The sequence below is a fragment of the Notamacropus eugenii genome, chromosome 5, assembly GCF_028372415.1.
Source record: "Notamacropus eugenii isolate mMacEug1 chromosome 5, mMacEug1.pri_v2, whole genome shotgun sequence".
Lineage (NCBI taxonomy): Eukaryota > Metazoa > Chordata > Mammalia > Diprotodontia > Macropodidae > Notamacropus > Notamacropus eugenii.
Window position 1 is genome coordinate 110894842 of NC_092876.1, and position 12887 is coordinate 110907728.

At 39.3% G+C, this 12887-nt stretch overlaps 1 protein-coding gene across 2 annotated transcripts; it reads left to right on the forward strand.

The window, feature by feature from the left end:
• Positions 1-2003: 2003 nt before the first annotated feature.
• LOC140505039 (tripartite motif-containing protein 43-like) lies at positions 2004-12243 on the forward strand. 2 transcript variants are annotated; one of them, XM_072610594.1, is made up of 7 exons: positions 2004-2133; positions 4223-4628; positions 4854-4961; positions 8520-8801; positions 9072-9121; positions 9242-9339; positions 11148-12243. In XM_072610594.1, exons 2-7 carry the CDS (start codon positions 4227-4229, stop codon positions 11414-11416), a joined length of 1209 nt encoding a protein of 402 aa, XP_072466695.1. In that variant the 5' UTR covers positions 2004-2133; positions 4223-4226; the 3' UTR covers positions 11417-12243. The 2 variants fall into 2 exon arrangements, with proteins under 2 accessions (XP_072466695.1, XP_072466696.1); XM_072610595.1 differs by having other exon boundaries at positions 9072-9094.
• Positions 12244-12887: the final 644 nt, after the last annotated feature.

Consider the following 12887-nt stretch of genomic DNA (forward strand, 5'->3'; position numbering starts at 1 on the left):
GATATGGTATATAAAGTACCTTAAAGTTTATTTAAGTAACAGATATTGTAAGGTGCCCTTAGGTGTGCCCATTCTTTTATTGATATTATCTACATTTGTGGGAAAGCTGCCTCAAGTTTAACAAAGAAATGAATTCTTTCCTATACTGTTTTAGGCAACATGTTTGCTTTAAAATTAAAAAAATAAAAAATTTGGGAAGTGGAGAAAAGCACTACTTTCCTGTCTCATTTTCTCTCCTTAGACTTTTCTTTGTGACATGGAGGGACTTGTCCTCCATTCATTCTTGATTGTGGACTCACCACTTTCAAATGATAAGTATAACACAATGGATGACAAGTAATAAGCAGGGAGGGAACTTGAAGCTGGGGGAACTCAATGTGCCCCGTTCAAACCCTGACAAGTCTACCTAAATGATAAATATTTAAAAAGGAAGAAAGACAAGAATTTTATGGGACTATATATATTTGACATCAACTGATTCCTAAGTGAGAGTCACAAGAAATATAGAGAATTTTCAATTCTGAGCACCCTTTCAAAAAAATAATCACATGGTAAACCTTATGGAGCTTCTAACCAAATAAAAAAACCTATTAACCTAAAATCCAATCTATTGACTATGCAGCATAATAATTATTATCAACAAGCAGAGTTTGCAGTCAAGATTGAGCCTCAGGTAAAGACAAAACAATGTAAGCCTAAAGCAATAGTAGGTTAAAGAAAAATAACAGAATCAGTCAATGGTCAAAGAAAATGACAGCAATGAGGTATCAAGCAGAAACTTTGGATGAAAGACAAGATGGGCCTTTGAGAGAAATGTGTATCAGGAAAAAAGATAGGAAGAAAATAAATTAGACCTAAAATAAATTAGAAAGATAAACTTAAAAACAAAATTTATAATTCAATGAAAAGGAAAGCTCTGCTGAGTTTAGACAAGAGAATTAAAAGTCATTTTAAGTCATGAAATAAACATGCCTACAAGTAATTTGATTTCTGTTTATTTATTTTTAACATTCTTCCCTTTTTAAAATTTAACTTTCAAATTCTCTCCCACCCTCCCACATCTTTCCACATACACTGAAATGTTATGAAATCATGCAAAACATGTTTCCATATCAGCCATGTTTCATTTAAAAAAGCAAGAAAAATAAAGTGAGAAAGTTTTATTACGTTTCCAATTCAGAGTTGATCAGGTCTCTCTCTGAAAGTGAACAGTATTTTCTTATAGCAAGTCCTTGGAATTGTCTTGGATTATTTTATGATCATAGTAGCCATGCCTTTCACTACAACATTGCTCTTATTGTGCACAGTGAGCTCTTCAATCTCACTTCACTTTGCATCAGTTCATATAGTTCCTGTCATTTTTTCTAAAACCACTTTCCTCATGAGTTCTTACAGCACAATACTGCTCTATCACAATCATATCTTACAACCTGTTCAACTATTCTCCAATTCATAGGCATGCCCTCAGTTTCTAATTCTTTGCCACCACAAAAAGAGCTCTGTAAATATTTTTGTACATATACCTGTAGGTCCTTTTCCTTTACTTTCCTTGGGATATAAGCCTGATAGTGGTATTGCTGGGCTATGCACAACTGTATCAACCCTTTTCACCTAGTTCCAAATTTTCTCCACAATGGTTGGACCACTTCACTACTCCACCAGCAGTTCAGTAGTGTTCATATTTTTCCCTCATTCCCTTCAGCATTTGTTGTTTCTGAAAGGCATGAGGTGGTATTTCAGTTGCTTTAATTTGCATTTCTCTAATCAGTGAATTAGAGCCTTTTTAATATGCTTATATGTAGCTTGGATTTCTTCTGAGAACTACCCTTTGATCATTTATCAATTGGGAAATGGCTCTTCTTTTTAGAAATTTGACACAGTTGTGGATTTAAAGATGGGACTATCCCTGCCAATTCTCTAAAGAAATTCCAGGATTGCTCTCAGCTGGTGAGTGGGCAGAACTACAAACAGCTGTCTCAGGGCAAAGTCTGATTAAGCTCAGTGGGTGAGACTCTAAGCACAAAGAAGGGTCAAGGGTTCATTTAAGAAGGGGACAGGGAGAGCAGCTTCCTGGAGATCTCCTGGGCAATGACAGCAGATACAGGGTGAGGCTTATCCTGAAACCAGCACTAAGTAGGTGGTTTATTTACTATTCAGATATTGGTAGTTTTGTATACATTACAAATTTTGGCTTGATTTACTGCTTTACTTCTTCTCTAGACTTAAGAAACCAATGAGGAAAGTGTTAATACTGTAGATGAAATTTAAGTACCCTGCCTATCCTTCACCCCCACCCCAGAGAGTGTTCATTAGATATTTACTGGCATACTCTCAGGGCTGAGAGAAAGTGGGTTCTGGCTGTCCTTGTTTCCCTTTAACTGAAGGACATGGAAATGTGGCTGGGAGGGGCGATGGTTCTGAGCTAGGTTCACTATTAGGAGATGGAGGGGTACCCTATTCTGCTGCTCCAGGGACTGTATTAAGTGGGATGGATGGGGTTTAGAGGAGAGACAGTGCACATGGGGAGAGGGGTCCAGGAACCCTTTTCAGTGGAGGTGGGCTGCAAGTTCACCCTGGAGAAGTGCTGTGGTCTAAGTCAGATGATCAGCTGCTAAGAGGCACCTAGCCTCTCTCAGGCAGGTGGGCTGGAATCCTTGTGGCTGCAAAGGGATCCAAGTGTGTGTCAGAATAATGACCAAAGGCCTAGTATTTGTAGTACCACTGGTCCTTGTCAACAAAAGTACATGTAACCCATCCCAGATGTATCTTTGATCATTCCCTCTTCAGTATTCACCTCCCTCTTAAGCCCCTATCTCTATGCCTGATTCTTTTCCTAATGAATTTATATATTTATATAGCAAAGTAACTGTGGAGGTCTGCAGCTTATCTATGATTTCCCTTTGAACACTGAAGAGTGGGTCTGACTCAGGCTGGTACCATGTTAGGCAAAAGAAAACACTGGCAAATTATTCAGCAAAAGGATATGTGACAATAATGTAGTACAGGTACACTATGAGGAGCTACCCTACACATGGAAATATGGCTGGTCTGCAAGGCAGGAGTGTGGTGCTTATTTTCTGAGTCACTTAATTTAACTCTTTATTGTGAGGGAAAATGGGATTCTTCAGAGACTTTGATCAGTATCATGAATGATATAAATGGTTGAGTTGTGTTTCTAGAAATACAAAGGAAAGCAAATAGTAGAGTCAGAAAGACCAAGGAGGAAGCTACCCCAATGGTCCAGGCACAGACAGTTAAGAAGGTCTGCCAAGTAATAATACATTTCAGAGAATGAGGAGATGATGATGAAGCTGTGAATCTCTCTAGATGTCTTAAACCTTACTCTGCTACCTGCATTGTAGAAGCTGAACCAAACTGATACTTTTGCTCTCTTTCACATGTGACACTATCTCCAGGCTTTGTACAGGCTTTGTCCCATGCCCAGAAATCATTCTCCCTTCACATCTGCCTCTAAGAAGAAGTCCTTACTCTCCTTCAAAGTTCTATAAGGCCTACATGAAGCTTTTGCAGATCCTCTCCAGCTACTCTAACCCCCTTCCATTTGTAATTTCTTTGTATGTGTTTGACATTTCAGCATTTCTATTTATATGTCATTTCCCCTATAAAGTATTAGCTACTTGAGAGAGCTTCATAATCATAGAGTGTCTGGAACCTGATAGGTCCTTAATAAATGAAAGTTAGGATAAAGTTAGGATTTGGGATTGGAAGGTATGAGGTCCATTTTGAATATATTAAGTTAGAGAAAGCTGTGGAGCTTCTTAGGTTTTAATTACGAGGCAGTTCCTACTGGAGACAATAGTTTTCCTTCCTCCAAAGGAAAAAAGTCACATTGTTCAAAAGCTTTGTATAGCAGTTGTGCTGAATGAGAATCCTGATGAGGGTCAACTAGAATAATGTTTTTTGAGTTAGATTGAATTTTGATGGACTAGTTATGTGAGATCTTCCCATAAAATGACTTCCCCTTTATGCATTCTCCCTCACCACAATTTCTTAGGATTGGGTGTTCCTGGGATGGTCAGGTTCTTTGTTCTAGATCACTCCCCTGAAATCATTGTGAAACTTGCCCCTGATAGGCATCTTTCTCAGCTATGGGATTAAGAGGTGAAAATAACGTTGTGCTTACTTATCTGTTTGAGGGGAGGGGATGGATAGTAGGCCAGAATAAGGTCCTTACCATCCATTTTCTCATTCTCTCCTTCAGGCTCATGGCTACCAAAGAAATGGTTCCAGATTCCCAGGATCTGCTTGCCTGTACCATTTGTCAGGTCTATCTCTCAGACCCAGCAACTAAAGCATGTGGACACAGTGTTTGCCAGTCCTGTCTTAGCAGTGGGAATGAGGTTTCTACTCCTTTATCTTGCTCTGAATGCACGGATGTATCCCAGTCACAAGATTTTGAAAGCAATTCAAGGGAAAATAAAACGGCTGTCATTGTCAAGCAGCATCAGCAGTGTCCTGAGGGGACCAAAAAGTGTGAAAGACATCAGGAGGCCCAGAAGCTCTTCTGTATGAATGAGCAGATCTTTCTATGTGTGTCCTGTTCAAAATCTCAGGAGCATGAAGCTCATGAGGTCTGTCCTCTAGAAGAGGCTGCTGAGGACTACAGGGTAAGTACAATGGGGGCAAAGGCAATTCTCTAGGGACCTTTCAGACTTGATAGAACCTTCCCTATTGCCAATCTGACTGTTCCCATGTTGCTCTGTCCCAGCTGAGAATTAGAAGCCTCTCTACATCAAATGGTGCTAGCTTCCTACACCTTGTGGATGTCCTAGCTCCTGCCCTTTCCTGGGATGCTGAATTTTAGAGTAATTGTACTCATGTTTCTCTTATAGAAGAAACTGCAAGATAATTTGAAATGTTTACATGAAAAGTTAAAAGATGTCAAGAATCTAATACTTGAGGAGAAAGCGGTACCACGGACCTGGGCTGTAGTGTGGACAGTAAGTGTATCTTCAAGTTTGCTCATCCCTTATCTTCACAACCCATCAGACAGATGAGGGAACTGAGGCACAAAATGGTCAAGTTATTTCTCTACATTCTTCTAGCTAACTCCTGCAGAAAACTGGATTCAAACCCAGGTCTTGAGTGACTCCAAATCCTGTGCTGCTTGTTAAGCTATCTCTGAAAGTGAAGCTAGACTTGATGGAGGCATTGCCCTTCCTGGCCACCAAGCTGGGTTTTCCTGCCTCAGACTCTTTTACTTTTGAAAGTATGGTAAGGTGGGGGTGAAGCAGTAACAGGGTACTAAAGTCAGAACCCCAGAATTTGAGAGTGCCAAGGGACCCCAGTATTCATCTTGTCTAATCTATAAATGAAAGGAATTCAACTACAACATAATTTGGCAATGGGCCATCTAGTCTCTCCTTGAAGATGTCCAAGAATAGGGACCCCTCCCCCTTTCAAAGCAGCCCATTACATTTGAAGAAGTTTTGCCTAACATAGGGCCTGAATTGTTCTCTTTGCAAGTTCTGCCCCTTGCTCATGGTTCTGGCCACACTGTCAGACAAAGCATCTCTAATTTCTTTTCCTTCTGACAGTCCATCACTTATTTGTCTTTTCTCCCCACTGAATTGTATTTTATATTTTTTTCAATTTCATGTTCCTTCACATATGACTTCATCCAGGTGACTAACTCAGGCCCAAGAGAGATCCCTGGTTGCTCTGCCAGGGACCTTCAGCCAAGCTGACAGTAAAACATCAGCTGCTACTTTTAGAATCCTGCTGATCAACTGCTTCAGAATCTATCTCCTTCTAACTTCATTTACTTCATATCTCATCTCTTGCACAGTAACAGGAAATACTTGATCAAATGTTCCAAAATCTAAGTACATTTTTTTTACATTATTCTCACATTCCAGTTTAGATACAAGGTCAAGTAGGACATTAGCATAGTGTGCCAAGCCTTGTTCCTTTTCTCTAATTAATCAGTCAAGGACTTATTAAGCAGTTACTATGTGGCTAGCACTGTGCTAAGAGCTGGGGATACAAAAGGAGACAAAAAGATGAGTCCTGTGCTCCAAGAACTCATAATCCAATGGAGGAGACAACAAATTTAAAAGAATATTATAAACAACTTTTGTATACATGAGAAATAGGAAATAATAAAGAGAGAAGGCACTTCACTAAAAATTGGGAAAGGGTTCCCTGAGAAGATGTGAATTTAGTTTAATTTGAAGGAAACCAGGGAATTCAGGATGCAGGGATGAGAACTGAGAGCATTCCAGACATAGGAGATAGTCAAAGAAAATGCCTGGAGTGGAACAGTAAGGTGGCCAGTGTCAATGAATTGGAGGGAATAGGGTAGGGAATATGATGTAGGATATGAATGGCATATTTGAACTACAGAAGATTTTATATTTGGTCCTGTTAAGATAGGGAACCACTGGAGTTTGGGGGTGACAAGGTCAGATCTTTGACTTGGGGAAAATCATTTTGGCAGCTGAATGGAGGATGGACTGGAATAAGGAGCTGACTGAGAGAGACAGATTTGCTAGTAGGCTACTGCAATCATAATCCAAGCCTGCACATATTCTGGAGATGTTACAAAGGTAAAATCACCAATTCCCTTTCTAGCTGTTCCTTTATCATCTTTTGGTTTCCAATTTTTTAATGGGATAAGCATTTTTAAACAATTGCTAATAATTTCTATCATGCAAAGTACTATGGATATAAATGAAAAGAAAGTCCCCTCCCCCAAGGAGCTTATAGTGTAATGGTGGAAGACAGTACCAAATGGTACCGAAAAGGTAGCTGAGTTGAGTATGACTGATAAGTTCTCAGGGAGAACTCGTCAAACATTTCCGAGATGACTGTAGGAGCAAAGACGTTGCCAGAAAAAGGTTGTCCTCCTACCACTATCTCTCTCCACCCCCCAGGGGAAAAAAAAGATAACACAATACTCATTTAAGTAGGAATTGTCAACCCAAACAAGCTCCAATATCAACCCTGTTCAAAAATGACCCATTCTGCACATTCAATCAGTCTCCTTCCCATCAAGAGGTAGATAGCATCCTTTAGCATTCCCCTTCTGAGCTCATGATTGATCACTGTGCAGATAGAGAGTTTTAAAGTCTTTCTAAGTTGTTTATTTTTACAGTATTCTTGTACTATATCTTCTGGTTCAGCTCACTTCATTCTGTATCTGTTCGAAGTCTCCTAAGTTTCCTCTAAAACTATTGCTTTGATATTTTGTAGGAGGTCGTATCCATTACATTCATATACAATAGTTAGTCATTCTGATTAATCTCACTCCTTTTAGTTTCCAGTTCTTTGCTTCCACAAAAAGAGCTGAGAAATATTTTGTACATGTAGGATAATTTTCCTCTTTGATTTCTTAGAGGTATAGTGGTATTGCTGGACCAAATGGTATATGGACAGTTTATCTGCCTTTTGAGGGACATAATTCCAAAGAATTCTACAGAATAGTTGAAACTAAAACTCTAAGAACAGAACATTAAGGTGCCTGTTTTCCTCAAGTCTCTTCAACATCTGTTGAGGGTTCAGAGTTGCCTTAATTTGCATGTGTCTAGTTATAAGTGATTTAGGATATTTTTTTTTCTTGTGCCTATAGATTACTTTCTTTGAAAACAACCTGTTCATATCCTTTTCCCATGTACTCATTGGGGAATGACTCCTTCTTATAAACTTGAATCAAGTCCTTATATCTTAGTAATGAAACTTTTTCTGCAAAGATTTTTTTTTTCTAGTTTCTTATCTCCCTTCTAATTGATGTACTCAACATCACCTATTATCTTCTGTGATCATTTCTACCCCTTGCTTGGTCATAAGTTTTTCCTCTAACCCAATGTTTGCTAGATAGTTTTCCAAATCAAATATCTTTTTAAGTCTCCTTTCTAGAATTTTCTCTTGAGTCAGAGTCAACCTCACTGGCCTGTAATTGGCAGACTCTACTCATTCTTCAACATTCTACAACTCTGTTCTTCAACCATCTCCTTACTTTGAGTATCAGCCAACCTATCAGTCATGGTCTATCATTTCCAGCATATTTTTCTTTTATAGAGAAAACAGAAACAAAATGAGAAATAATAAGTCCTGCCTTTTTTTGTTATGTTCAATCTTTTCCAGCTCCAAGCAAAGGCTTTCCCCTGGGCCTTGCTTATATCTTTTATATACATCTTTCCCCTCCTTAAAATTTAAGTTGGACAGTGAAATTTTGGAGAAGCTATATTATTCTCTATGCTAGACAATTCCCCCTTTTCCTCCTCACTGTAGTTATTTTCTCTCTGCTTCCAGAATTTCATTTTTGAGTATCTCATAGCCCTCTTACAGCATTTTAGAGATGAAAATCTAAGTCCAGAAATGCTGACAGTCATCCTCAGTTTACCAGTTAGATGGCAAAAGAAAATCCATTTTTCCTAAATCTTCCTTGGTATAGGGTTCTTTCCAGTAAATGTCACACAAACCAGGCAGTCCAAGTGAGGTTTGACCAAAGTCACTTCTCCTATATATCAGTACCATCTGAATGTGTCCCACTGCAGGAACAAGTGGATATGTCAAGAGAAGTACTTGAGGAAAAATTTCAGGAACTATGTGAATTTCTGAGTGATGAAGAAGAGGATGTACACAGTCTTGTGGAGCTGGATGAGGAGGAAAATGAGATGTTCCAGGAGCTGAAGGATCATGAAGCCCAGGAAGAAATAAAAAACATCCAGAAAAAGAATAGGAGCAGGACCCAATTGTTCCAACACAGCAAACACTTAAGGCAGATGGTGACAGCATTGGAAGAAAAGTCTCAGATGTCAGATGGGGACCTGCTGCAGGTAAGAAAGATGTCTACTGTTATGGGGCATTTGTATTGGACTCCAGACAAAGTCGTAAAACATTGCCTAAATGGCAAATCTATAATAAGGTATTTTATTGCTCCTCAATTTACTTATCTGGACTCCCTCTCTCAACTTAGTCTTCCAGGTCTCTAACCCTTGAGTCACCCTTGACTCTCTCCATCCTCCCCCATACTCCCAGAGTGGCCAAATCTCTGTTGAACCAATAAATGTGATCTAACAACTTATCTTTCTCTTTCCTTCTCCTAGGACATTGGAGACACTTTGAGCAGGTATGCTAACCTTCTGAAGAAAGCTAAGTAAGTAGTTTGGAATGAAGGTACAGGGGTTAGGTTTAAAACAGCATAAGGAAGCCTGTGGTGCCAAAGAGGATACAAAAGTTGGTTAATAGGAATGGTAACTGAGTCTCTTCTCTATAGGAGTGAGTCACTGCTGCTACAAAGGCCAGAACCTTTCACTCCAAAACTGAGCGATTCTTACTGCATGAATTTAAGCAAATTTCTCAAGAAATTTCAAGGTAAGTTTCACCTATTTGGCTGTGAGTCTAGATTTGGGATTCCTTCAGAAGGGGAAATAATTCAGCTTTTTGGATCTCTTAGTTGTCAGAAATATATTGCCATATGCACCAGGATGTAAGATGCCAAATAGTTGCCAATCTGCATGTGTTGTTGCCTTCACCAGGAAGTACCATCTACTCTATGAAACCACAGGTCTGGTCCAAAATGATCATACAAACAATCATATTAATATTGCCATTTGGAGGGGGTAAGCTGGAAGAACCTTCATGGTCTAGATGAGCAGTATATGAGTGGGGCCCAAACCCTGAAGTGAGAGGAAGAAATCAGTGAGAAGTAGGAAAAAATGTTTCAATGAGAGCTTTATCTGTTTCCCCCTGGCTGGGTGAGGCCTCTAGATGAGTAGTCAAGGTAATGGTGATAGTGCAGTTTTCCTTGGAAAGGAGCAGCAGGCCTGTAGGAAGCCATAGAGGTCTACTTCCTTTGTGAGCTGGAGGTAGAAGTAGGGAAGGAGGGGGATGGGAAGAGCATTTTTAAGCACCTACCATTTGTCAGACACTGTAAAAGCACTTTACAAATATCTCATTTGGGCAATATAACAATCTTGTGAGATAAAAACTATTATCCCCATTTTACAGATGAGGAAAGGGAGGTAGACAGGATTTAAGTGACTTGTACAGGATGACACAGCTGATAAGTATGTGAGGCCAGATTTGAACTTCAAGGTGTGTTGGAGCTTTAATACTCTAAGATGACTTTTGGATAGGAAATCAACATCTAGCACCTTAGGTCTGGCCTTTCTAATGTTGAACTGTGATTAAAAGATAAGATCTAAGGTTCAACAAGGCTGCCATTTCTGTGACTTCTGGTTAGAAATGCCTTTTGCACAAAGGAAGAGAACAAGAACCCTCAAATTTGGGGAAGTTGTTCATAAAAAAAAAATTTTGTAAAAGAAAGTGTGTGGGGGTTGGGGAAGGGTGTCCATCCTGACTGTTCTATTTTTCCTTATTTACCTGGTACAATTTTGATTTTTAACCCAACATTCATCAAAAGTACAATATCTATTTCATGCCTATACCAGAAACATCTGTGGAATCCAAGTATTAAAAGGCAGGGAAAGGAGTGTTTGGCAACAAAGATAGAACTGTCTAATCTCAGCAGATAATGGGTATTGGAGTGATTTAAAATAAAAGGGAAACCTTTCAAGGGATCCCCTGAAAGTCAGGGTCACCTGACTTTCCTACATACAGAATATTCTCTCCTAAGTGTTTTGCTCTCTACATCCCACATTTCCTTGGTACAATAGAACAAGACAGCAGGGTCCAAACCACCTCTCCCTGCCATTTAAGGCACTGGAGTACCTTCCATAGGATTGATGTCTGTTTCCTGCCTGCACTCATTTTGGACTTCTTTGACTTCTCTATCATGTTCCCTGGAATCTCATTGCTGGGAAATCTCATCTTGCAATAGCCTATTGGCTTTTGTTCTCACATATCACTTGTACCCTGGCTAGCTTTTTTAGTTAAGGACAGGGGCACAGGACAGACATCTTCCCATTTCCTACCTGGCTTCAATTATATTGAACTTTGGTTTCCCCACAATGCACCTTTGATGGGCACCTTCCCAACCTACTCCCCCACACACTCACTTTTCAACTTTCAGCTTTATGTGTTATCTTTCCCCTATAAGATTATAACCTCCTTGAGGTCAGGGATTTTTCCTTTTTCCTATGTGTATCCTCATTGCTTAAAACAGTTTCTGATATGTAGAAGGTGCTTGGTATTTATGGATGCCTTTGCTCTCTCTGCAGGATCTCGACTGCTGGCCTGTCACTATCCATATGAATTATCTGATGATAGGAAGAGGACTTTCACATTTGCTGATATCTCCTCAGGACAGACATATGCTGTTTATACCTCTGGAAGTATCCACTACATGAGTGGCAGAGAATTATCGATTATACCATTGGACATGGATAGAATTTCTGAAGAGAAGCAAGTCCCACCCATCTCTGCTTGTTACTGCTTGCCTATTGAAAGGAATATCTTACCTGTTGACCTGCTTCTTGAGTTCCAGTAGAATGTCCTTGGGTACAGACATGCCTGGCCACACTGATGCTTCAGGATGACTCTGGAACTATATAATCTTGTCATGTGCATGAGAAGATCCTAGTTGAAGGAGAGCACTGGGAGCTCTTTTGACCTCTTTTCCTAGCCACATGCAAAGTTTATTTTGCTTTTGCAGAGAAATGTGTAAATGCAGTGACATCTGTCATTGTTTACACTTATGCCTGTAATGATGTGATTTGCTTTGGATAATTATCTGTAAAGGCCTGCATCTCCCTTTCCTCCCCCAATCTTTGATATTTCTCCCTAGGTGCCCATCAAGGGGAAAAGGTTAGAGTTGGAGTGAGAACCTGTTGTTGAAATCTCACCTGTCAAATACCCACTATGTGACCAGAAAAACACACACACACATACATACACACTCTGAATTTGATGAACTGTTTTTTGACTATATTTCAAAATATGGGGGGAGATTAATGTGGCCAGACTAACCTAATTGTACTTATATTTTTATAGCTTTAAAAAGTTTTGAATTTTTCAGGAACTGTTGCATATATTTTCACTTTGCTTGGAGCAAATCTGCGAGATAAGATCAAAGTGGTTTGGTAGAAACTAGGTTTAAGGCAACATTTTATGCCATGCAACATCTCTGAATGGATACTTTTGAAACATAATTTCAAATCTCCTTTTCAGTCTCTCTAGAAATATTAAGCAAAATTTCTTTGGCATAAGAACTCTCCCTTTTGGTGAAATACACAAAAAAGCTTTCTTCAAGGAAAAGGATTAAGTGTAGAAACCAAAACTATAATAAAGTAGAACTTATTTTGTTTTGTTAAGCAACTTGTCTTCCCCATTTCTTGAAGCCATTGGGCTAAGCTTCCTACTGTCAGAAAAGATTGTACTGGTGTTAATTGGGAGGAAACCCTCTCAGTGTGAGATGTTCTGGTATAGATAGAAACATTTTCTCCATCTCTCTTCATGATCTAGACAATAAATTAAGCCCTGAATTGCAGCAATTGTCGAATTTAATATAAATGCTCATAATCAGCACTCAAAACCAGAGCTATCTCTAGACTGCCTTGGCTTCATATTCTTACAGGGAATAGTCTAGGAAAAGATTGAATAGATTCTTGTTTATGTCTGCCAGTTCTTCAGTCATTTTTTTTTTTCTAGATCTTCATCTAAATCATGCTGGCTAACCTGTGGGTGCTCCTTAGGGATCTATCCTGCTCTTTCTCCTCTTCTGCCACTGTAACAATTCAATAAGTACCTCATAAAAAATCACTGAGATTAATACAAAATTCCTGTAAAGCAAGTCAATATCTTCCATGGAAACTGGTCTAGTGGAAAGAACCCTGGATTGCCCTACTTGACCTCTTTTCAGTGCTTGTGTGATCTTGGGCTTCCAAATCTACAAAATGAGGATGTCTTGTAGATGACAATGGTGTTCACAGGTTAATTGATCAGTCAATGGATGCCCTAGT

What these genes read in the sequence shown, in the direction of transcription:
- LOC140505039 (XM_072610594.1), top strand. Translation starts at nt 4,227, where the DNA reads ATGGCTACCAAAGAAATGGTTCCAGATTCCCAGGATCTGCTTGCCTGT. An exon ending in CAGATGGGGACCTGCTGCAG is followed by an intron (nt 8,802 to 9,071) that starts GTAAGAAAGATG and finishes TCCTTCTCCTAG; the next exon opens with GACATTGGAGACACTTTGAG. An exon ending in AACCTTCTGAAGAAAGCTAA is followed by an intron (nt 9,122 to 9,241) that starts GTAAGTAGTTTG and finishes TCTTCTCTATAG; the next exon opens with GAGTGAGTCACTGCTGCTAC.